The following is a 26,468-nucleotide window of genomic DNA, read 5'->3' as shown; positions in this document are numbered from 1 at the left end:
AATGAACTAATACATCAATTTCTGCAGAAGCTCAATGGCATCAATCTGTTTGTAAGAATACAAAAAAGACTCAGTCAGATCTACCAAAAATGTCGAATAATGTCTAAGCATCTGAATTTAAAAAAAGTATAAGGCATGTAAAGAGTAAAAACCGTCTTCTAACACTAACATTAACTCAATTAAGGTACAGAGCAATAGTAACGTTACAGTAGGATCCATTTAGGGTGTGAGACTGAAACACAAAGACCACCAGTCTTCAATCAGCCGGAGGTTTCAAAAGGCTTAATGTTGGATTGCCTCCATTTAAATATAGGTCACAAAGGTCAAACAGCAGAGAGGTGAAACTGTAATCATACTGCTGTATCTGGACTACTTTTATGTGTAAAATTTAACTGTTTGATTTGGCAAAATTAATTTTCTATATTTCTTAGCAAAGATGATTCTTTCAAATTTATACTTTTGAATGATAGATTTATTTCTTTTTTCAAATCAACAGCTACTCAAAAACACAGAAAAAGGTTAAATGAAGATCATCACGAAGCAAGAAACACAAAATTTTTTTTTTTTTATCCTCATATTTTAAATATTGCAAATTGGAAAATCATTATAACATGAATCGGTTATTAAAACTCTCCCTATAAAGCAGCAGCTGTAGATTTAATCAATATGATCCAATAGCAACCAACTCTAACAGTACCGAGTACATTTCCATCGTAAAAGCAGAAAGCCGCCTCTTCATTTACAGTGTAACGCTCAGCTACTTTTACAGGCGGGCATTAATAAAAGATACTGTCTGGTACTGAGACCGTCACCTGTGGGTTAGCAAGTGGAAAACAATTAGATGGTCCGAACTGAGGACAAAACTCGGTTTCCAACGCTACGTTATATTCATATTCATCTTTGGGTTTTTCTCTATACTAAATTTATACTCTGTACTTTACTGGCGCCTGTGGTAAAAAGTCTTAAATGGATTTTTTACAGCATCAACACAGTCTCATGTAGAATTTTTTATAAAAAAAATTCAACCTTTACTTTGAGTACATTTATTAAGTGAAAAAATGTTCACATTAGGAAATTTTTTTTTTTGTCAAAATCACAAGTAATACGATTAAGAACAACCTTAAAACTTTAAAATAAAAATACGTAACTGAGAATCATTTTTCATTTATAATGTAGGTTTTTGAATAAAGCACTGTCTAGAAATGTTTTATTAGTAATGCATGACTTCCTGTTTCTCTCACACAGATGTCCCATTTCTCTTAGGCACCCTTCAAAATGGGAAAGACAAGAAAACATGCCTTTCAAGTAATGCTGATCATACAGCGAGGTTTTAAAAATCATCCAGCTCTTCAACACGCCCCACTGTGTAGGCTTTATATTATAAAATCTTGATACTAAGTCGTGTTATACCATGCGATGGAAGATGCCAGACTGTACGATTTGTTGCTGCAGCAGAATCACGCTGAACCGCCACAGTTTCACGGTCACACCGTAGATTTTCTAACGAATCTCCCATGACAAAAGAAAAAAATGGTTTAAGACATCCGCTGATCATTCAGTGTGAACCTGGATCTTCATAAGTCTGAAAATGGCTTCAAGAAAAGTCCAAAACATGCCCATATCTAGAGTCAGAGAAATAACGCAACTGACAAACAAAGCTGGATGAGGACCTACATTTATTTTGCCACCACACACAGTGAGGAGGATGGCGAGGGAGGTAAAACAACTCAATAAAGATCAGTGTACAATTATGCTACTGCAATAAAACATACGTTTTTTTCAATTCATTTTTACCAGGAGTGCCATTAAATATGTGGAGGCTGATGTAGTTTGTAGTAGTTGTATTTTTTGCTCTATCAACATATGAATTTTAAAATGCCGCTAAAATAATATCCATTAAGTAAATCATATTACCATCATATTACTATGTAGGCTCCCGTGATGCATTATATGCATGATATTTTAACAATTCTTGAGAAGAAATTGACATCCTTAAATAAACAAAACTGAATCAAGGCCTTTCCAAATTATTACAATGATGCTTTTTAAAAATACGATATTTAAGCTCTTTTTTTTTTCAAGACTCGTCACAGGCGTCAAAAAAAAAGAATTGCATTTGCTCTGAGAATGCAAAGCTATATAAATCTGTTTCCTTATTTGTATAATTGCAGATGATTGACACCAGATTTGATGCGCCTTTCAATCATCCTATGCTATAATGTTGCCTTTGTAAGCAGGTTGTTCTTATTGAGGAGTGTTTGCATGACTACAGCAATACCACAAAGTTACAAGACAGAAAACATCAAACAGGAGCAACTACTAAGATACCACGGAGGGATGACAAGGTTTCATGTTTTACATTTTACAAGATTCAGGAGTAATTTAGGATTTTCGGTTTCTGGAAAGCGTCCCAAAACAGAAGCATGAAAAAAGTTGGTGGTTTGACCACCAAAGTCTGTAAACATAATCTTTAAACACCGTAACACAAATCTGTTTTCAGCAAGTAATCGTGCAAGGAAGATTTTGAGGGAGGCTGCCACAGCAACAGTGAGGGAACTACAGGTTTCCATGGTTGAAGAGGGAGACACTACGTTGCGTGACTGCTTTCCGGATGCTTCATGGCAGAGCGAGTTTGCCGAAGCAAGAAACCGCTGCAGAAAAAAAAAACATCACATGACGTGAGGTTCGCTTTAGGTAGAACTCGTGTAGGAAACGCAGTGGAAAAAAGGTTGAATGGTGTGTCTGCAGCAAAAACTGAGCTTTCCAGTTTTCAGCCACACACTTCATATCCTCGATCCACTGACATGCATCATGCCGAGGGCCTTACCCTCAGCATGATGTAATGGGCTTTAGGTAGCATGTTTGAAGAGTGAAATAAATGAAATGCAGAAATCCTGCTGTGGTCTGCAGAAGCACGTTTGTATTGTGGAAAGGTGCTAAACATCAAACTAAAATGTCTTAAAAATCAACAGTGAGCATTGGATACAACCTGAGCCACAGCATATTACAGATGCATCTCAACAAATTAGAATATCGTCAAAAAGTGAATTTATTTCAGTAATTCTATTCAAAATTTTTTACTTTAGTATTGTATACTTTGATTACACAGAGTGGCATATCTTTCAAGTGTTTATTTCTGTTCATTTTGATGATTATGCCTTACAGCTAATAAACACTCTAAATCCTGTTTCTCTGAGAATTTAAATATTGCATTAGACCAATAAAATAAATATTTTAATACACAAATGTTATGTTATGGCCTACACAATAATGGGGAAGTTTACTGACTTGATAGTTCCTGCAGACAGCCACTGACCCAATCCACAAAAGGCAATTGCCAAAGAAACTGGCTGTTCTCAGAGTGCTGTATCCAAGCATATTAATGGAAAGTTGAAGGAAAAAGCGTAGTAAAAAACATGTGTACAAGCAACAGCAAAAACTGCAGCCTTGAGTGGTTATGAGGCAAAGCCCATTCAACAGTTTGGCGGAGATTCACAGGACATGGACTGTACCTGGAGTTGTAGCTTCAAGAACCACTGGACACAAATGTATTCCGGACACGGATGGCATCTGTATTATGCAACTTTTGAACCCCAGATACTTTCAGAACCATTTTACTTGTACATAAAGTACGTAAAAGTAAATTCTGCATTTTATTTGGAAAAAAAGGACCAGAATTTGGAGGAACAGCGGAGAGGCCCAGAGTCCTTGAGGTTTAGGGTTAAGTTTCTACAGTCAGAGATGGCTTAGGGTGCCATGTCATCTGCTGGTGTTGGTCCACTGTGTTTTATCAAGTCCAAGGTCAGAGGAGCCTCTACCAGGACATTGTAGAGCAATCGATGCCTCCTGCTAACAATAGAGATACTGATTTCATTTTGAAGCAGGACTTGGCACCTGCCTACACAGCCAAAGGCACCAAAAGCTGGTTGAATGACCATGGTGTTACTGTACTTGATTGGCCAGCAGACTCATCTGACCTAAACCTGAAAGATAATCTATGGAGTATTGTCAAGGGGAAGAGAAAAGACACCAGGAATCAGGAATGCAGACGAGCTGAACACCACTATTAAAGCAATCTGGGCTCCTGTTAGACGTCAGATGAGCCACAGAATGATTACCTCCGTGCTACGCTGCACCAATGCAGTAATTTATGCAAAAGGAGCCTCGACAGTGCAAGTACTAAATAGAATATGAAATTACTTTACAGTATTTCTGTATTAAAAATCCTTTTTATAGGTCTTATGTAAAATAACTTCTGAGAAAATTCATTGTTGGATTTTCATAACCTGTAAGCTATAATCATCAAAATTAGGAGAGCTAAACGCTTGAAATGTATCACTTTGCGTGTAATGAATCCATAAAACATGCGATCTTCAATTTTTGAATTGAACTCCTGAAACAAGTCATCTTCTGATTTACCGATTTGCAGAGATGCACCCTTGTAGACCACAACTCATCAGCTCCCCATTCAGAGGGATGGACTACGCCATCAAGAATGTTTCATATTAAAAAAGACCAATTGGAAAAGAAGCATGTGACAACAGCATATGTTGCATGTAAAGATTTTTGTGACAGACTTTTGTCATTGGTAACTGAAATTAAAATGGTGAAAATAAGTTAAACAATGTTCTGCAACTTACTGTCCTACTCTTAGGTTTCCACTATCAGAGGCATAATATTATATTACAAAAAATAGGTGGAAAATAGGCACCTTTTCAACAGGACAAGAGCGTCACTTAACTGTTTTTCAACCTCTTGATTTTAAAGTTGAGCCATGAAATTGCTCAGTACAGATGGTGTTTAATATGGGCCTTTGTGTCTTGGCACTAACTCCGAAGTTCTACTTCCTAACGTACAAAACACAAACACAGTTGTTGCCCCAATTCCTATTGCAGATGTCAAAGAAGGTCACAAAAGTGAAGGAAGTCAAAAAATAGCAACAGCAGCGATGAAGAAGCCTCTGTCTACCGTTTTGTCCACTCTATGCAACTCAGCACAGTATAACAGCGGGACGAGACCAAGACTTTAAATTGGACAAAACCTCAGTAAGGAGGCAGGACAAAACTTACTCTACAAAGACACGTCCAATACTTTGAATGACATGTGGGCCTTATCTTAAGGAGAATAAACCCTAGCTGTTTGACTGTACCTCGGTCAGGGGCAGACAGGCCCTGGTTTATCATATCATGACAGCTAAACAATGCTCACAATGAACAAAGTCAAGCTTGTGGTTTTAAGCCTCTCTGCGTGTGAGTCTATTTGGTGTACACACCAATCTGTTGTGGGTAACAACACTCAAATGCTACAAGTAATGTTGAGACTTTGTAGAAAACTGTCACGGTACAAGAAAATTTTTATTTTAGAGCTATTGTCGTTCACAGTGCTTAATTTGGAAGGTAAATCTTTTTGCATTTATGGGTTATATGTTTTAAAGCAACAATTTAGATTAATTTCGTAATTATAATCAAATTTAGGTCTAAAACATTCAAGTAAGAGGGCACATATTTATAAGTAGCAGCTAAAACAGCTGGAATTTGCTGCTTATTTGTGAGAAGGTACACTTTTGTAGCTTTAGGCTCATTATCTTAATATGTCTGAACAAATAATGTGCGAATATTTCTAGAAATTCCTTCACAATTTTAAATGTCACTGGACAAATTTATGAAAAGACAATGAGAAGAAGTCCTCCAGTGGACCAACCAAGGTAAAGTCAGTGTTATTTTAGGTCATTATTACTTTAGTTATAATTTCTGTAAACTATAAGTTGTTCAAACAAGCAGGATGAATCATGTTGTCTTACCTATAAGGTTGTCATTACGAGGAGAGTTGGCAGTGAAATGTGTTTGGTCTGCTGCTTGGTACACATGTGTGTATATCTGAGTGTGTGTGTGTGTGTGTGTGTGAGAGAGAGAGAGAGAGAAAAAGGGGAGGAGAGTGAGACGACGAACAAGAGAGATGAAGTTTCACCCAAGACGAGCGGCCCTGTCGTTCTTTCAGTTGATCTTTCGATCTCTCATCCACCCTGTCATAACACCACCGAGTGTGTTCGTGCATGTCTGTGTGTGTGTGTGTGTGTGTGTGTGTGTGTGTGTGTGTGTGTTACAGGCTGTGTCATAATGATGCTGGAAAAACGAGAAAAACACCCAAATATGTGGCATAGGCTTTACACACACACACACACACACACACACACACACACACACTCAGACAAACTTTCAGTTTGAGTGGGGGCTTTTTCACCTCTCTCCCACCCTCTCTGTCTTCTATAGTTGGTGTCTGTTGGTTGGATTACATTTGAAAAAGGCCACACTCGCACACATATGCAAATTCACAAACACACTTTCACACACATCCTAGTAATTTACATATTTCAATCTCAAACTCATTGAAATACAGAAATGGACGTTTCGCTGCCAGTTTTTAGGGGGACCGGAAATCAGAGTAAACGGAGTAAGCATGTCTCCTAAATGCTAATTTTTGCATTTTATTGCTGACAGCAAAGAAAAGTCCAGTTCCTTGTTGGTTTAAAAAACAAAGGAGAAAGATAAAGAAAATAACTTGTTAAACTATAAGTTTTGTGTCTGACAGAAGGCTTCATAAGAAGGTGAAGACATCCCAGTTAACATCCAGTTAAGTAAATGTAATACTTTGGGGATCTGCAAACTGCAGTGTTGCTTCCAACTTTTAAAAATCGTAGTAATATTGCGGACATTTGGGTAAAATTGACCTAGCACTTCAACTTAAAACATGTTAGTTTTAGTAACTCAGACAAATGAAAGAAAAATAAAATATTCCAATATCTGTGAAGCTTTGGGTCAATAACCCAATACTGATTTTTTTACTGCATTCCTTAGTACAAAACAGCTTTACCTATTAATACTGGAAGTCTTAATGTTACCTTAAATACATTTATTGCTAAGCTTAACTCCAGCTCCCTGTGAACCCGCTCTTTCAGCATTTTGTTACCCTATTTTGTACCCACGTGTTGCCATATCATCCCCACCCAAGTTTATACCCATCTACTTGGTTATTATTTTATGTTACTTCAAAATGAAGAACTATTATAATGAAATGGGCTGATAATTATACAAATGGTCAACAACCTGTATAATTGTAAAATATTTTCTGAAGATTTTATATAACACCATATTTCATTCTCATTTCAGTTCTGTTGTCCATTTTGACTGGTTGACTCATGAAATATAGTAAATTACGAATCTTAAATAAAAAAACTCCTGCTGATGAATGTTATTTATTGAAGACAATCATAATGCTTTACAGTAAACTAAATAGACTATAGAGAATTACTTTAAATCACAAGTTGTAAAAGCAGGAATGAAACCCTCAGGTAGTACAAATGAAAGCAAGGCTGGTAGGAAATGTCCTCTAGTGGTCGTGGTCGAAATGACCAAAACTACAAACGTACAAAATGGCAATGGAGCAAAATAACCTTTTAAGATTATATAAGATATTCACAAAATATTTGGAGAGAATTAAATTAGAACATAATTGACCATCTTGAAGGCTTTAACTTAACTCTACTCCCAAACATAAAGAGTTTTTCTTGTTTAACCTTTGCTAACAATAACGACTTCTATGTCTGACGTTTTTGACAAGCTTACTTTCCCATTTTCCAAATGAATGTCGTGATATTTTCTTTTATAATTTGGTATTATAACTCAGAAATAATACTTTAAGCCACCCCTATGCTCCACTGTTAACAAGGTGTTGTTTTCTTTCATTTACTGAAAAATGTTTCTTATTCTGTCGACAAAATATTTTTTAAAGCAGATTTCTGGTATTTTCATGTGATCTTTGATAAACTGCTGGAGGACAGTAATGTTTTGCCATGTACACTGTTGTTACGCTGCCTTTTCCTATCAGCACAATCTTGAACTTAAACATTACTCTAGGTAAGAGAGACTTGTAACTGCCCAGAAGCTAGATTTGCTAGCAGATTTGACCTTGTAAATAATGAAATACTCTATTTTGAGTCACCTTTTGCAAAGCAGTCCATCCTAAGGAACACTCCTAGTTGTGCTCTGTTTCTGCCCTTTTCCCCAAGCTACTTCATTTTTAAAAAGGACTATAAATCTCCCGACGTCTGAACCGATTTACATATTGTAGCAATGTGTCAAATTTTGTATTTTATATTTCACTCTTGTAGTAGGAGTTCCTATAAATCCATATGATAATATGTAATCATGTCAGGGTTTTTACATTGTGAGACAACAAAGCATTCTGTAACCTCACAATCTGACAAGCACAATGTCTCTAAACTCGAAGAAACTACTGGTCTGGTTCTGTACCAAGGTACATAAATGTGTGTATTAGTTTCTCTGAAAATAACCACTTAGAATCTGCTATTTTTTCAATTTAGTAGAAAATGTGTGTGGAAAGACATACAAAAGTCTGAACTGCCATTACAAAAAACAAGTACCTGGACAAAAGTAGTCGCTCAGGCAGAGTAATGATGTGTGGGAGCTCATTTAGAACAGATTTTAAAAACGTACGTGTATTAGCATGGACGTTCATGTTCTCTGTTGATGGAAATCTCCTGTTGGCATATTTGCTTTTCAAAGTTATTTACTTAAATATTATAAAACAATTTAAGAAAATCTAAATAAATTGCAAAGTATTTGATGTTTTATCAGAAATGTAACAGCCTCTGAACCTGTAGTTGGGGGGGGACGCTATCGGTATTCTGCTCCTCCACCCTTCCAGCACCACCCACAGACTCTAAGGTTCTATTTGACTTTTCCTTTCTGCAGAACTATACATCCGAGGAGTTCATACTAGATTATTGACAATCATGTTCATCTTTTGTGTTATTTTTGTAATTTTTGTTTTAGTTGATGCACGGGACTATTATCAATTCATCAGAGTATTGCATATGTAACAAATGTAACAAAACCTCAAGTCGGTATACAACACATTCGGGTGCTTCTCGGTTCTTGGCTACTTGGCTACTAGTTTTATGCACCATGTTAAATAATCCAAGGACACAAGGTTTGGGTATTTTTTCAAATTCTTGAAAAACAGTACACAAAACAGGCATTGGTAAGTTGAATGTAAGTTGCTTGAATGTACTTGGATGCTCTCCTTCAAATACAACATCCTCCACAATTATTGGCACCCCATTTAAAGATGAGTACAAAAGCCTTAAAATAAATAATTTTGGTGGATAGATGGTAATACGAGTAAGGGGGTAATGAATGAATACATTTTTAAAAAGAAGTGAAAATTAGGATTTTAAGGTCAAACAATGTAATCAGTGCTAATGCTAGTACTCGGTTAGTCTGGCTAGCAACATGCATTTTATCCTAACTGAACTGGGATGAAATAAAACTGAAGTATTGACAATATTTCTTTTTTCCTGACTTTTACCAAGATTTATAGAAGTAACATTTGTTTGTCATGTAAGGTTTCAAATAATTTACATAAATCAAGTTTTATATTTCACAAAGAATTAGGTTTTTGTTTTTAAAAAAAAAGATTTTAATGTATGGGCGCACAAACCATATACGAAGGCTACAGTCCTCGAAGCAGCTGCCACAAGTTCGAGTCCCGGCCCACTGACCTTTGTTGCATGTCTTCCCCTCTCTCTCTCCACCCCATTTCGCTGTCAGTCAACTTACAAAATAAAGCAAACAACTGCCACAAAAAAAAAAGATTTAAATTTGTTAGGTTATACGTACACTGTATAATATCCATCCTTCTATCGTGTTCTGCTTATTCAAGAGCAAGTCAATGATGTTATCTATTTTTGAAAAAATTGTTTAAGGTACTGTGAAATATTGTTTGTTATCAGAATATAGACCAAACAAGGAATTTAATAAGCCTAGACAGTCTGCAAATTCAACTGGATTAAAAGTGGATTGAGCTTGAGTATGAACCGGAATGAACCAAACATAACTTTTCTTGAGTTAGTGCTAAATATTAGCTGAACTGAAATGAATTAAACTGTACTGAATGGAATTTGGTGTAGCTAAACAGACGTGATCTTCAATTTTGTGTCTCTAACAGCAACAAAAAAACGAGGCCACTGAACAGTTAAAAACTTCGTATAAAAACTCTATCCTCGTCAAACAAGACACAGAACCTAAGGATGCTTCTCTTCTCACTTTAGCAGCCAGGAGGCAACACTTCCATGAGCGTTTTTGTGATATATATATAGATCGTTTTAATGATGATGGACTGATGATGTACATTAGGATTACCAACACGACTTCATCAGGACTTCATCAGATCCTTTCATATGTGAGTTAAGTAAACACCTGATGAGCAATCAATCAAACTTTATTTTTAGAGCACTTTTTATACAATCAAGCGTTATACAAAGACAGGCAATAAACCCGTAGAGATCCACCAAATTAAATTATTAAAATGATCAAATCAACAAAACAGATAAAACAAATATATGTTGGTAATAAAACAATAAGGAAAGAGGAAGTGATATAAATCACTTATTTATGATGAGGAACTGTGGAACCTCATCCTTGTAGACTAGATTGGAAATAAAACACTGGAGAAAAAACAGTAAAATGATCAAATAAAATGTATAAAAAACACTAAATGTAAGATTATAGATTGTAAACATTAATAACAATAAAATCTATAACAGTAAAGAACAATATTTTTAAAACATATATCAGTACTTGCCCGGATTAACAACTTTAAAAGCAATTAAATAATAAGATATAAAAGAAAGTATAAAAGTTGCTCAAATTTAAAATACAATAATAAGCTTGAATAAATAATGAATAGCTATAAACTTCAGCTGAAAGTCAGGCTGAATAGATGCAGTTTTAAAAACATCTGATGATATATAACTTGTGTTTATATATTAGGTAGATTAAGTGCTAATCTTAAATTTAGATTAATCTGTTCGGGTAAAAGGCTTTCCAGTGGATATTACATTACTTTATTCTATTATTTCTGTCTTGTGTGTTCCATGAAAGCTGAAGAAAGGTCATGTATCGTCATGTTTCTGTGATGTAAAAGGTGGTAGTGTATCAGTGTCAGACTCAGACTGAGAGTCAGTCATGAGTGTGCACGACGGTGGTTTGGTTTCGTAGCGGCGTGGGGTGAACTCAGAGGTGCTGAGACAGGCTCTGATTCCCGGTATCATCAACTTCAAACCTCCCCTGTGATACCACAGTAAAACAGCGGCACCGTATTGTATCAGACCCCGAAACTATGCTGAGTTAAGTCTCACCTGTTAGATGAACTGTTTGACATTTTTATCATATGTGTAGGTTTAGTACAGTGTTTTTTTTTTTATTTTATGGCATTGTAGTAAAGAGAAGAAATATAGCTTGATGGTCGTTTTTACTTCATTAATTTGTGTATTTTTATTATGGGCAACATTTTCCCCGTTTCCAGTAAGACTAGGATAAGGTTGAAAAATAAAATTCGAAAAACCTTCCAGTTGCACAAGCATCACAATTAAGACTTTTTCCAGTCAGTATTTATATCTTACTCATGAAGGCTGAAAATGTTTTTATGAATCAAAATTACACCAAGACAGACTGGTGTTAAATAAAATTAAGTTTTTTAAATTTAAGTTGTTTGTCTATTACACTGTGGTACATTACTATCTGAAATCTTAAAGGCTGCAAACAACATGTACCAAAACATTATTTGTGTACCTTTCAAAAACTGAAATTTTTAAATGAATGTGATAACTCACATTTTTACTCAAATGCAAGGCTGGGGTTGTATTGACTAATCATATATATGTAATAACCTATAGCTTTATTAATAACTCTTTATCATGTGATTCGGTTACTTATAAATATTTACTTTTTGTTCTGTTAAGCCTTCAAGTATCTTTAAATCTACACTGGTATTAATAAACACATAAGTACAAAGACATAGTCTCCAATTAAGTGCTTTTACTATGGTTTTATCAAGCACTTGTTGCCATTAATACTTGAATAGCAATTTAGGGTAGAATCTTTTTAGTCCAAGTCAGGTATATAATAAGTAAAAGTGTTACACTTTTTGTTTCAACAAATTTATTTTTGGTTCATAAACTAAGCATTTTAATATCAAGTAATACACTGGAATGGTTTCTGTCAAAGAGTTTTTTCTCTGGTTAAAATCCATTATGGTTGATGTTGTGGGTATATGATATTACAGTCATAAATCAACCCCTAATCGGGGGTTGATTTTTTGAACTTTTATTGCAAAAAGTAATTTTTGGGGGGACTGGGGGGTCAGCAAAATGCAGTTTCTTTTAGAAGATGCATGAACGTTACTGCTGGCTGATGTACAGAGTAAACCACAAAGTACAGCTCGAGGATGCTTTACTGTGATAGTTACGTTAACCACGTTTCACCTGTTCTTTTCAGTGTCACCAAAAAAAACCAAAAACAATCCTTTAAACAAACATATCAGCTGTACAACTGAAAACAACATATTTTGTTGTTTATCCTGCAGTCAGCATTTCAATCCAAAAATGAGTGAACTAGACTCTCTCACACACATACTCATCTTCATGTCTAAGTCTGATATATAGTTGAAAATGGATATTTATGTACACCGTATAAAAAGATGGATAATATTTTTAACAGAATAACAGTTTTCTCACTGTGGGACATTAAATGAGGCAAAATCTTTCCTCTTTGAGGTCAGCTGTGAATGCCAATTTTATTTCTGTTTGCTAAGTGCCAGTATACTGAGAGATTTGTTTTTATTTCCCCTGAGCCAGAAGTGTACCTGCGTTTTCTTAGTCTTTGGTAGGATCACCTTTTAAAACTGTATGACCTGGATCAAACATTTTGGGTATCCTTCCATAAGATTCTTACAATAGTTGCTTGATTTTCGTCCCATGCCTTCTGCCAGAACTGCTGTCTTTAAGTTAGGTTTGTAGGCCTTGCTTCCATAAACGTTTCTAGTTCTGCCTACAAATTATCTATGGGATTCAAGATGAGTGTTCTTTTTCGATGGCCACTCCAAGACATAGTCTTTGTTGTCCCTAAGCACAGTTTATTTAGGAGTCATTGTCCATTTCGCAGACCCATTTGCGCTCAGGCTTTAACTTTCGGGCTGATGTGTTGTTTTCATGCTGCTGTAATATGTCTAAATACGGTTAATTTCTCTTAACCTATCTATTTTTTGAAGTGCACCAGTTCTTCTTAGCAGCAAAACACTCCCACAACATGATAGTGCCAAAATGACTTTCCCTTACTAGATTCAACTAGTATCTTCTGCTCTGGGGTTGATATGCATATTTTGCAAAAATAGCACATTCACACCTCTTGCTCTTCTTAACGGTCTTTATACTTGGATGTAATTGTTTAACCAGATGATTGTGGCACCTTCAACTGTATGGAAAAAGGACCCAAGGATGAAAAAGACTTGTGGAGATCCACAATTCCCTTCCTGATATCTTATTTTTTTCCTCATGATATCACTCAAGCAAGCAAAGTGTTTGAGGTGTTTCCTGAATGTACACCCTTAGGTGTGTCTGCATTTAACTAAAATGCTGTAAATTCAAATTAAATTAAATTATCAGTAGCTTACAAAACCTTGACATTAGTAGCTGGGCTTTCCTAAATTGTTTAAAGGCATAATAATCCCAGTGCAAGTAAACTCCCAAATTTAAAAACAAAAATAAAGATCTCTCATTATTCTGCCTTTAGCTCATAGAAATAATTTTGGTAATCCTAACTGACCTAAAATAGTAAACGTTTGGTCAGATTTAATATCAGGTAAGTTAAGTGTCTCATACACCATAGGTAAATATCTAGTTTCAACTGTATATTTGTGTTTGGTGTCTTGTTGGTCAATGTAGACCAAAAGTCGCAAAGGCTGCTTCTAAAAATGGTATACGGTGACAGCATTGGTAATATCTCTGATTAGATATATGTTGTACATGTTACTGCTTTCCTTCATTTATTCTCATTTTGTTTCCTGTCTTTTGAGGTGCTCTTTTTGTTTCGTGCAGTTAGAACATAAACAATTTTCCCCTGGATGAATAAAGATTTTCTGATTCTGACCTCTATATGTATAGGATGACTCTGGACTTTTATATTCTCAGGCTGTTCAATTAGCTACTTGTAAAGATTGTTTTTTAATAAATGAGTTTTCTGTTAAACTAAAGGTATTAACCTAAAGCCATACACTGCAATGGTTGCTCCAAAGCTATATGTTTTTTCTCAGTTAATGTACACTATGGCTAAAACAAATCACCAGCAGTCATTGTCGTCATCTTCCGTTTATCCGGGACCGGGTCGCGGGGGCAGCAGACTCAGTAGAGACACCCAGACGTCCCTCTCTCCAGACACCTCCTCCAGCTCCTCCAGGGGGAGCCCAAGGCGTTCCCAGACCAGCCAAGAGACATAGTCCCTCCAGCGTGTCCTGGGCCGTCCCCTGGGCCTCCTCCCGGTGGGACGTGCCTGGAACACCTCCCATGGAAGGTGTCCAGGAGGCATCCGGTATAGATGCCCGAGCCACCTCAACTGGTTCCTCTCGATGTGGAGGAGCAGCGGCTCTACTCCGAGCTCCTCCCGGATGGCCGAGCTCCTCACCCTATCTCTAAGGGAGTGCCCGGCCACCCTACGGAGGAAGCTCATTTCAGCCGCTTGTATCCGGGATCTCGTTCTTTCGGTCATGACCCAAAGTTTATGGCCATAGGTGAGGGTAGGAACGTAGACCGACCGGTAAATCGAGAGCTTTGCTTTTCGGCTCAGCTCTCTCTTCACCACAGCGGACCGGCACAGCGCCCCCATTACTGCGGCAGCCGCACCGATCCGTCTGTCGATCTCCCGCTCCATTCTTCCCTCACTAGTGAACAAGATACTTGAACTATTCCACTTGAGGCAGGAACTCCCCTCCAACCTGAAGAGGACAAAACACCCTTTTCCGGTCAAGAACCATGGCCTCGGACTTGGAGGAGCTGATCTTCATCCCAGCCGCTTCACACTCGGCTGTGAACTGCCCCAGTGCATGCTGTAGGTCTTGGCTAGAGGGGGCCAGCAGGACCACGTCATCTGCCATAGAAGAGACGAAATCCACTGGTTCCCAAACCAGACCCCCTCCAGCCCTTGGCTGCGCCTAGAAATCCTGTCCATAAAAGTTATGGACGGGACCGGTGACAAAGGGCAGCCCTGCCGGAGTCCAGCATGCACCGGGAACAGGTCTGACTTAGTGCCGGCAATGTGGACCAAACTCCTGCTCCGCTTGTACAGAGACCGGATGGCCCCTAGTAAAGGGCCCCTGATTCCATACTCCTGGAGCACGCCCCACAGGGCATCATGAGGGACACAGTCGAATGCCTTCTCCAGGTCCACAAAACACATGTGGACCGGTTGGGCAAACTTCCATGAACCCTCAAGTACCCTGTAGAGGGTATAGAGCTGGTCCAGTGTTCCACGGCCGGGACGAAAACCACACTGCTCCTCCTGAAGCCGAGGTTCGACTATCGGCCGGACTCTCCTCTCCAATACCCTGGCGTAGGACTTACCAAGGAGGTTGAGGAGTGTGATCCCCCTGTAGTTGGAGCACACCCTCCGGTCCCCCTTCTTATGTAGGGGGACCACCACCCCAGTCTGCCAGTCCGGAAGCACTGTCCCCAACCGCCACGTCAACCATGACGGCCCTACAACATCCAGAGATTTGAGGTACTCAGGGCGGATTTCATCCACCCCCGAAGCCTTGCCACCGCGAAGCTTTTTAACCACCTCGGTGACTTCAGCCTGGGTGATGAAAGAGTCCAGCCCCGAGTCCCCAGCCTCTGTTTCCACCAGGGAATGCGTGATGGCAGGATTGACGAGATCCTCGAAGTACTCCTTCCACCACCCGATAATGTCCCCAGTTGAGGTCAGCAGCCTCCCACCCCACTGTAAATAGTGTTGGTGAAGCACTGCTTCCCCCTCCTGAGGCGCCGGACGGTTTGCCAGAATTGCTTCGAGGCCCTTGACTGGGGAGGCCAACCGGTAGGAGGACCGGGGAGAGAGCTAAAAAGATTTTGCGAGCAGGGAAGAAACTTGAGAGCAGTTTTGATCCGAGCAGAGCAAGTTTCCACGCCTGGAGGATGAAGCAAGCAGGAGGAGAAATTATCAATGCAAGAAGCTTTAGATCATAGCCCAGAAACAAAGATTTGAGAGAGAACAGAGTATATTTGAAAGAAAGCGGGGCTTTTGAGTGCAAGCATTACTAAGTTTGAGTACAAGCAGAGTGAAATTCTGCTCTCACATTTGAAAATAAGTGGTCTTGATTTTTGGCAGTAAATTTCCCCCATATGTCAGACACTCAAATGATTTCTCCAAAGCTACTCGTTTTTTTGGTAAATATAGGTGGTTTAATCCTCAGTCCTATGATGCTACAAAATGCTTAATGTCTAATCAATGTTTATTTTTTAAAATATTTATAATGTAAAGCTTTTATTTCCCAGGTGTTACCAAATGCAGTTATGTCATGCTTTTATTTTTAATCTTATAGTACAAGTCATTTCAGGCCAATGTAGAGTGAAAACCACAATGCCTTTTGTCAAAAGAAGCAGAAACAATGTTGGTAACTTAAACTGGGGTAGCCTTTGTTCTCATTTCCCATCTAACTGAAGAAGTTAATGCTCTAGACAAAGCTTATCTGTGCATAAATTTTGATCGTTTGTTTCATCTTAAATGTAGCATTTCTGAATAAAATAACCCTCACTCTATATATGCATATATAGTGAGACTCTTGATACATTTAAACCAATAAACTAATGTTATTGACCTTATATAAAAACCAAAGCTGGCCAGTTTACTGTATATACGCTATGGTTTAAGTTTAGTTTATTGTCATTGCACAAACATCAGTCTAATCAATATTTAAAATTTTAAAAACTGTTAAGAGTATTAATTCTAGTGTCACCAAGATACAAATGTCAGTTTTTGTAAAAAAAACAAGAAGTTATTTTTAGAGAAAACCACCAAGGCTTATGCCAAAATACACCTTCTTACCTCACGTTATCCATTTCATCGCTGTAACTAGAAAAGCCAAAACTTCAGACAAAAACATATGAACTGAATAAATACTTTTTTAAAACTAAATGATTTGGTTCGGTTCATCTAGAACTCAGGATTTCTGTCGGAACAGAAGGCTTCATTCATCTTGAAACGATTCACAAAAATCTTAACTGAGCATCACAAGTTTTCACTTAGAAGTATAGCTGTGTTTGAGTTAAGTTCCTTTAACATCTAAATTTAGGTAGGTGAGAATTATATCCAGCGGTTTGTTCAGAGTAAATGTCAGCCATGATGGCACTTGAAGCATGCTCAAATCTCAAGGCATTTGAATTTTTGGCTCATGATCATAGCAAAGCAGAATCAGTCAAATTTACCCAAATGTCAAATTGATAGTTTAAATAAAATCACTTTGAGCCAGATGTTTGATACACATTAACTCTATACCAAGTGAGCAACGTATTTATCAGTGTAGTAAAATATGCACCAAGAGAACCTCTAAATCTTAGGTTGGTAAGAATGTAGAGACGCTTCCTCTGAACATCTGTGACACAGTTTCACACCTGTATAGACTGAAAAACATTTTCTGATATCATCTTTGGCTTAGACACAAAGACAGCGTAAATAAGTAATGTTCAAAAAAAAACATGAAGCGTACACAAGAGTCAGCACAGAACAGTTTACTTGTTTTTAAACTTCATTTCCAAAAGACTGAGTCACATGTGTTCAAATTAAAAATATTTTCCAGAGGAGAAAAAAAAAGAAAAAGAAAGAGCTAAACCAGTCACTAAAACAGTTTTGTTTCTTCAAGACTTTTGGGGACTAGTGGCCTTCGTTGAACAGTAATTTGATAGGAGAGGGTGAATTTGATTCTCAGTATCAGGAACCAAACACAGGACAATAGCCTCTGCACACAGTGTACCTGCTTTACCAACTGTACCATGCAATGCCCCACTAAAAACACTGGTTTAAAAATCAAGAACCAAACAGAACCAATATAGGAATGTCCAAAAAAATACATAGATGGAATGTCTTGCGCATCTGAACAAAGTAGAGTCAACTTAAAAGTATTTTTTTGAAAGATATTTTAAAAAGTTGAAAATGGCCACAGTTTTTTCACCAAACACATACCGACTCAACTAATGCTCTGTTATGGTAGCAAAATACATTTCCTGACTCTTTTTAAAGTTTGATCCAACTCCTAAGATTTAGCACGGCTTACTTGAGCATCTTCTACAAAATAAATCTGATCTGCAGATAACTGTGCTGTAAGTTTGGCGCCATCTTTAGCCGGTAAAGGGGAACTGCAGGATCACTGCTTTTTCAGGTCCTAGAGTGATCATGTCCAGGCTGACTGAAGAGTCCTCTGCCAGGTTTTTATCTCTTGACATCATCACTTTGGCCGTTTCTGGCAAAATTACACCTTCTGTAGGAGCAAAATTGAAATAAAAAGGTTCAAGGAATATACATATATAGAACACTGTTAATTTACATTACTGATTTGCTATTGTAACTGGATACCATCTGAACTTTAACTTACCTGTAGGAGGCAGGGTAAGTTTTAATTTTGAGGGTTTTGCTCCCCAGTTAACAACAGTTATGTATCTTTCGCTCTGGTCCCACACACGAAGGAAAGCAAGGGAGGAGGTAGAGGAGTCGAGAGGGTAATAGTCACCGTGAAGCAGCGAGCGTTCTTTGCCTCGCAGTTCACTGAGGGATTTAAACCAGGACCTCAAATTGCTGCGTTCTGTCCGGTTAGCCTGCATACATGAGATGTAAGGACGGTCAAAACAATTAGCAAACTTAGAAAAGCAAATGAATGTCCCTTTTCTTAAGGGGAAATAAATCATAACTGACTGAACACACTTACTTTAGCAGCCTCATCTAGATTAGGAGATTCTTCATCCGTGTCCCAAATCATCATGGGTGATTCTGTACCCTGAAAACAAAAGTAAAAAGGTTATATTACTCATACTGAAGTTTCAAAAATGGCCACAGATTAGGTTTTTTCTGGCAGATACAGATTTATGTTTTTCCTCTGAGGTCTTACCTGCTGATTGCAATTTTGACCAATTTAGATTTTTTTCTAAGCTTTATGACAACTAAACTCAGCTGACACAAAGAACATGATGTATTTATAGACTGAAAATGGTGGGAGTCCTACGATTTGATGCATTTAATAACTAGGAAGAAAAACAACTCAGATTCAACATGCCAAGCACAGATCACAACTGATAAAAGGAAAAATTGGCAGAGTCTGATCTCTTGTCAATTGGTGCATTTTTACTAAACATCTCATCAGTTCGGAGCTTACATTTACTGGCAGGAGGCCAATTTCATCTCCGTAGGTAAACACCGGGGTTCCAGGCAAGGTGAACAGCAGGAGCTGGTAGAGATGCTGCAGGTCCGGAGTCGTTGCCACTTTAGACAAAGGCTCCAGTTTACTCGCACCGAGACCCCAGCCCACACTACTCTGCTGAGAGTAGAGGGTGTCCACAGCTTTGATGCGCTCCACACCTGCAAACCCACAGGTAAAAACAATCAGAACTCCAAGCAGAAATGCACGCATACGCACGCGTTTAACTCAAGACAGCCTAAACCCACCATCAACGTTGGTGCTGAGAAGGTCGGGCAGGACAAGATCCACACCAGAGACGTTAACCAATTGTGAGACCTGCAAAGCTGGAATACCAGCTACCACACCCATGAGCGCCCTGGAAAAAAAGATTAGGCCAGTCACTTCACAGCAAGTGAACAACACTGTTCAGTTAAACATTGACATCTGATTTTAAAAAGGGTTATATAAAATTTCACCACTGGGGGTCACTCTACCATGACAGTGTTTAAAAAAAAAAAAACCTAATCCATTTGCTTTCTTGCTGACCTTTTTCTGCATAATACCTCACACTAAATATCTTTGATCTCAAAGCCCTCAGTTTGAAATGTCAGCTGTTTCATAGCAAATTCACTGAAAGTTACCCATTCAAATGCTAAATTATGGTCAGTGTTCTGCCCAAAATCACGTTCCCCCATATCTGCAGGCAATATTAGACTTCTACCCAGTTTCTCTGCTGTTATTTTCTGCTACACTGAACCACATGCAGTCAGAAAACCGATTCAGTCACCTCTTCTTGGCGTCCTCAGTGCGGTTGCCCTGGACAGCAGCCCTCAGTTTTGGCCAGTCAGCGAAGCCAGAGGCAATATTTAGGGCAGATACCTTGATGCCATCAACACCCAGATTAATCCAGTGCTCTGCTGCATCCTGGAAGAGAGCAACACCACCTCAGGCACAGCAGCTGGAATGGTTTGATGGCACAAAGCCACTGAAGCTAGGCCCAAAGCACACATGACAATTGGAAAAATTTAAAACAATGTCTTACAATGAGTTTCTCCACTACTTCATCACTGCCAGTGAACCATGGATCAGATCCCTTGTAGTTTGGAGTCAGATCAAGAATCACTGAAATACCTTAAAGAGAGAAAGGCAAGCAGCCAAACAAGACATCACTGAACAGTCCCAGTAATTTTTTACTTATTTTAAATTTAAACTTGAGCTTTTAAATAGAACCAAATATCTAAAATAACTTACTTTTCTTGTGAGCCTTTGTCAACACGGCCTCGAAGTCTTCATCTGAACCTACGAGTGGGTTGATCTTTTTAAGATTCAGGGTGTCTACATAATCAGCCTGGACAGTGTGAAGCGGACCAAGAATCAGGCCTTTGACCTTAATCTGGGTCAGCTGATCCAACTTTGCCTCAAGACCTGCCAGAGGACAGATTACAGGTGACATAGAATGATTCCTTAATGTGAATTTCACGTCGCGAAAAGACGACCTAGAACGGGCGTGTAAAACGTTGCACATCTTTGTGAAGGGGGTTTATAGGAGAGCTCAGAGACACACTTTAGGAGAAGCAAACATGTGAAATAACAGACCAGTATTGATCTAACACAGGAGTATGTGAACAAGCACACCCACGCCCTCTGCCAGCCATGTGAAGTCTGAGCACAAGGGGGGATCTCTATGAGAGAACAATAAAGTCACATGTGGTTTTTGGAATGCTTCCCGAAGCCTGCTGGAAGTGTCCCCCACTAATTTGCAGCGAGTACAGGACATTCTGTCCTTTTGACCCATCGCCAAAATAAAAACCAAACTGGAACAGCAAGAAGTTTAAAAAAAATAAAATAAAATCAATGAATGGCTTTAAAAAAAAAAAAAAAAAAAACTACACTGAAAGGATACGTAGTGAAGATTAGCATGACCTTAAATCTGATTGAGAGATATGAAAGTAGTGACTCAATCGTGTTTTACATCCCTTTGGCCTTTAGTCACACAGTTCCAGCCAAGTCAGCAGTTTATTATCCAACTACACAAGACTTTGTCACAAGACTACCCTTGTGTAAATTAGCTGAAACATTTAAGACAATGTTCTGCCTAAAATACGACTTTAACATATCATGCAAAGTGACAGATACACTTTATTCTAATCTCTAAAAACCCTTTACCTTTCATACCACCGGAGAAGGCCTCGAGGTCTGGGATCTGGTAGAGAGGTCCTTCATTCCACCAGTTCATCTCAGGGATGGGTTTGCAGCGAGGGGCCTGGACAATGATCACAATGGCCCCGGCCAGCATGCCGATCCAGCCCAGCCAGAACAGGACAAGCAGCACCCAGCGGGTTCGCACCCACCTACATGTTGAAGCAACAAACATAGAAGATTGGAGACCGCTTGAATAACAACCTACAGATGGAGATGAAAATTAATAAAGTTGTATTTGTGTCAGCTCTTACCCTGGGGTGCCAGCAACCTTCATCAGCTCCTCCTTGGACAGGCCAGTGAACGTAACAACATCATCAGGGACCTTTAGCTTCACGCTGCCGTTCGTTTCTCCAGCAGGACTAGGGCCGTCTCCAGTCATAGGCTGCTTCTCCTGGTCCACCTCGTTCAGCTTCACCTCCTCCATGTCGATCTCTGTGTCCTTACTCATGGTTGAATCTGATTTAAGGATAGATAATGAGGGAAAAGGACCTGTCAAGGTTATTTGCGGTCTCCTCTACTGTTTGCAGTAAAAGTGTTCCTCCATGGTTCCTGTGCAGCGGTGCACCATGAAATAACAGAAACACTGTGGCTTGTGACCTGCAAAGCAAAGTTAACTTCAGACCAGTTGCACTAGCTAGAACTTTGGGAGACCTGCTCACAGACTCTGGAGGACAAAACTCACCGGTAAAATAATTTCATGGTGTGTTGCAGTAAAAACCATGAAATAACTGAATAAGTAGTTAAACAACTTGTCTAGACCGTAGCTTGACATATTAAATGTTTTCCATTTTAAAAATATTGATTTAAATGAATTGTGGTACTTTTGGACCCCTATATTTTAGGTTAGATGTGTTTATTTGCTAAAAACCCATCAGCTTAAACAGTTACGTGTTCAACAGTTGTCTGATGAAACAGATTCGCTGAATTGCAAAATTGGCCGAAACATTGACAACCTTCATAATAAAAAAGGCGTGTCGTTTTAAAAAAAAATAAAAAAATTATTTTACTAAAAAGCAGTACACGTCACAATATGGTGCTAATCATAGGGGTTGTAGCGTAAAATAGTAAATGTAAATCGAGATGTTAATTTGCCGAACCGGAAGTCGTGCCAACCGGCGTTCAGACAAGTTTATTTAGGTTCACGTTAATCCATTTTTATCTTAAAAAAAATAAATAATATTTAACAGATTTAGGAAAAACGTGAACACCACTTTCTTTTTTATATTCGTAAACCAGATTGTAAATACCATCTTACACCAACAATAAGCTAAAGTTACTGTCTAATATTCTAGCTTCCGACTTCTTTAAAGATGATGAAATCGACCTACTTCAGGCGCGGATCCACGTGCAAAAAGCTTACATTTCCCCTCGAGATTAATATCATATCTTAAATGTACGCTAACTACACGGCGCTCTTGTAACAGAAACATCCCTCTGAATAGGTCCATTGTTACCTGTTAAAAGCAGTAAAATGTCCGTCGGGGTTTATAGCTCCAGTTTATGCCGTGTCTCCCTGATCTTCGCCTAAAAGCCGGTAGGACAGGCGTGTATTTGTAGTTCAGTCTTGGGCCCGCCCACTTAGAGACCAACCAATCCCGTCTGTTTTATTCTCTCCGTTCGCACCACAAATCATGAATATAACAAAATAATTATATATAAATATATTTCTTGTTCACCAGCTTTGTAGTCATATGTAAGCTGCTGGTTTTCCATCTTATTTCGTCACACTGATGTTGACCGTTTTGAAGAAATACACAAAGTACAGACTGTACTTTTTGAGGATATGAATAATCCGAATGTTCTCCAACTCTGAAATGGAGAAATCCGTTAAAATAGGCAAAATTCTGATTATATCACTAGTGTAATTAGTCATGATGATTGATTTAGCAGCTATTGTAGTTAACAAAAATCTTTGAACCTTTGACCTGAAGATGATTGACCTTTCTGTTTCTCACAGGTCTAATTAAATCATCATGTCTGTCTTAAAAGGCTCCCTTCTTTGATTCACAGGCAACAGTCAAGGTAAAAAGAAAGCTCTGTCTGTTATAGGGTTTCTCATGCATATAAAAAAAAATGTTTGTGAAAAAACAAGTTTATTCATTGACTTGCAAAAGTATTTACACACCCAAGTTTTCTGTATTTCCTCATGTTACAACCACCAAACTTTAATAGGATTTTGCATTATAATAGTAATAGCATTAAGCAGAATAGTCCATGGAAACTCCTCAGGACCTGCAGACATCCACCTCTGGTGGAGGTAACTGTTGACAAGGCAGCTATCAGATGTGTCCTTCACAAATCTGGTTTTAATAAAAAAGTATCAAGAAGAAACCGATTGTTGAAAGAAAGCTGTCGTTTGCCACAAGCCTTTCGGTGATCATAACCAAATGCCAGAGCTGCCTGGCAAAATCATTTTAACAGACAGTATCCATCCAGTCTCACTGAGCTTGAGCCTTCAAGAAAGTATTGTCTAAGAAGTGTTAAACACAAATTCTGGTCTTTCTGATTTTAATTTGTGCCTGTCACATACAATCCCCCACAAAATACACTGACGATTTTGAGTTCAGTTCAACAAAAGGTGGAAAAGTTCAAGTGGTGGGAATACTTTTGCAAGGCACTGATTGTCTTGCAAAGAGAGACTCTAAAATATAAAGGGGTATTCGGAGCCAGAAAGCTTGTGTAAACTTGCTATGTTTTCTCTTTTTTTAGTTTATTTTCCTGCCTTCTACTAGGATTTACACAAAGACTTTTCTTGGTAAAGGTACAATAACTGCTCTTTCATCTAAAATATCTGCGGTGTACTTCGCTGCTGTTTTGTTTTCATGTGAACCCTTTTATTTTAATTTGATCTGAACTTCACTGATGACGGAACTCAAAATGTAGCCTATGTTACAGTAGAGCCGATTTCTGTGATCTAATCTGAAAAACAACGTCGTCCTCCTGTTGCTGCCTCTGCTCTGACACATTTCCCAGCTGTTGTTGACCTTCACTGAGCTACAGTAATAGCATAGTTCTCAGAAAATGTTTCATGCACACAATCCACTGGGGCTTCCAGTGTTATTTGTCTGGTTTACCGTACAAGGTTGTTAATCAGTACTGCCTGAATGCTTGGAGAGCTTGGTTTCCTGCAACAAAGGTGTTAAGGTGAACTTTTAATTCAACAATCATTTAAATTATTAAAGTGTACCATCAACATAACTAAATTGATAGGATTTGTGAATGGAAAATGAACACTTTTTGGTATGTTTTTATTTTCACACGGACTCATTGTTGCTCCTCACTGTATTTGATCTATACCTGACCTTTCAGGCAGACTTTCTGTCTCACTCTGTCTCTCTACTATTGAAAAACAAGTCAGCAACTTTGTGAAGTTGCAGAGAACTGCAGGAACAAGCTCACCTACACTCCCTTCACGTGACTGTACCTCTGCAAGCAAGTGCTTACTCTGTTTATATGTTTTTGTATAATGGTGTTTGGTGAATCTGGTTTGACACAGATTCTCTTTACTTTGAGTACAAACACTCTTTTTCTCCAATATTATAAGTTAAACAAATCCTAGTTGACCTATATTTCCATGAGGTATAAAAATACAAAGTTGTACTCCAGCTTCTCATTCAGCAGTGCGACGAACTGTCTATTTGGGTCTTGGCTCAAATGTGTTTGTATCTATTTTGGTTCCTGTGACACAGCAACATTTAAAACCTCAGTTATTGGGTCAGACCAGAGAGTGTCTCGGCACGATCCCACTGAGCTGCAGGAATGAAGGATTTGACCCAGAGCAAATGTTATTATTACCCAGAACAAAGCATTTGCCAGGTACATGTCCTTATATAGACGTGAGAGCCACATGCATTGCTTTCCTAATCACAGCCCTTGAACTTTTCCAGATTTGGTTCTGTTAGAATTACAAGCCTAAATATGATTTAATGGGATTATTTGTGATAGACCAACATAAAGTAGTGCATAATTAAGAAGTGGAACAAAAATGATGCAGTTTCCGAAAACAAAAGGATGGAAAGCATTTTTGTTCAGCCCTCTTTACTCTGATGCCCCTACATAAAATCTAGTGCAACTAATTGCCTTCAGACATCAGTAAATAGGTCTCAGTATAAATCCAGCTGTACTCTGACGACCTCATAGCTTTGTTAGAGAACATTAGTAAATAAACAGTATCATGAAGACTAAAGAAAAAGCAGACAGATCAGTAATACAGATGTAGAGTAGTTTAAAGGAGAGTTAGGTTATAAAACAATATTCCAACCTTTGAACATCTCACAGAGAACTGTTCAATCCTTTATCTGACAATGGAAAGAGAATGGTACAACTGTATACCTAGAAATACATGACCATCCACATAAATTAAAAGGCTTGAGAAGGAGAACTTATTCAGTGAAGCAGCCAAGTGGCCCATGGTAACTCTGGAGGAGCTGCTGGGATCCACAGGGAGGGTAATCAGTTTACAGGACAACCATTAGTTGTGTACTCTCCAAATTGGACCTTTATGCAAACAAGGAAAGAAGAAAGCCACTTTTTCAAAAAAAAGCTGGAAGTAGTCCACCCCCACAGTGAGACATGGTAGTGGAGACATTATGCTTATGGGATGCTTTTCTTCTGCAGGGTCAAGGAAGCTGGTGAGAGTTAATGGGAAGAGGGACTGAGCTAAATACAGGAAATTCCTTGGAAGAAAAGTTATTGGAAGACATGTGACTAAGGCAGAGGTTTGCCTTCCAGCTGGACAACGACCCTAACCATACAGCCAGAACTACAGTGGTAAGGTTTAAATCAAAACATGTTTATGTGCCAGAATGGATCCGTCAAAGAATACTTATCCCACATATACAAGACGCACTTTTCAGATTTTAAAATGTGAAAAAAAAAACTCTTCACAATCATGCACCACATAAATACCAATAAAATATACTGAAAGTTGTGGCTGTAACATGACCAAATGTGCAAAAGTTAAAGGGGCATTA

At 38.4% G+C, this 26,468-nt stretch overlaps 2 protein-coding genes across 3 annotated transcripts in view; both read right to left on the bottom strand.

The window, feature by feature from the left end:
- LOC124880231 overlaps positions 1–5,887 on the bottom strand; it is a 30,051-nt gene extending 24,164 nt beyond the window's left edge. The window contains exon 1 of the mRNA XM_047385196.1: positions 5,801–5,887. The gene's annotated coding sequence lies outside the window, so the exon portion shown is untranslated. The remainder of the gene's footprint in view (positions 1–5,800) is intronic.
- Positions 5,888–17,620: 11,733 nt separating this feature from the next.
- slc3a2a (solute carrier family 3 member 2a) lies at positions 17,621–23,095 on the bottom strand. 2 transcript variants are annotated; one of them, XM_047386987.1, is made up of 11 exons: positions 22,950–23,095; positions 21,747–21,951; positions 21,460–21,644; positions 20,545–20,718; positions 20,336–20,424; positions 20,081–20,217; positions 19,560–19,669; positions 19,270–19,472; positions 18,826–18,894; positions 18,496–18,715; positions 17,621–18,381 (listed from the first exon to the last, which is right to left on the bottom strand). In XM_047386987.1, the coding sequence occupies exons 2-11, from the start codon at positions 21,941–21,943 to the stop codon at positions 18,242–18,244; spliced, it is 1,524 nt and encodes a 507-aa protein (XP_047242943.1). In that variant the 5' UTR covers positions 21,944–21,951; positions 22,950–23,095; the 3' UTR covers positions 17,621–18,241. The 2 variants fall into 2 exon arrangements, with proteins under 2 accessions (XP_047242943.1, XP_047242944.1); XM_047386988.1 differs by lacking the exon at positions 22,950–23,095 and adding an exon at positions 22,824–22,945.
- Between the last annotated feature and the right edge of the window lie 3,373 nt (positions 23,096–26,468).

The sequence above is a fragment of the Girardinichthys multiradiatus genome, chromosome 14, assembly GCF_021462225.1.
Source record: "Girardinichthys multiradiatus isolate DD_20200921_A chromosome 14, DD_fGirMul_XY1, whole genome shotgun sequence".
Classification (NCBI taxonomy): Eukaryota; Metazoa; Chordata; class Actinopteri; order Cyprinodontiformes; family Goodeidae; genus Girardinichthys; species Girardinichthys multiradiatus.
Note: the sequence above shows the minus strand (reverse complement) of the source record. Positions and strands in the feature narration are given on the sequence as shown.

Bases quoted from the DNA above. Each gene is read 5' to 3' on its own strand.
- slc3a2a (XM_047386987.1), bottom strand. From the start codon at position 21,943: ATGAGTAAGGACACAGAGATCGACATGGAGGAGGTGAAGCTGAACGAG. The intron at 19,670-20,080 runs GTGACTGAATCG...CTTTTTTTCCAG, and splicing joins ACTGAGGACGCCAAGAAGAG to GGCGCTCATGGGTGTGGTAG. The intron at 18,716-18,825 runs GTAAGTGTGTTC...TCATGTATGCAG, and splicing joins ATCTAGATGAGGCTGCTAAA to GCTAACCGGACAGAACGCAG.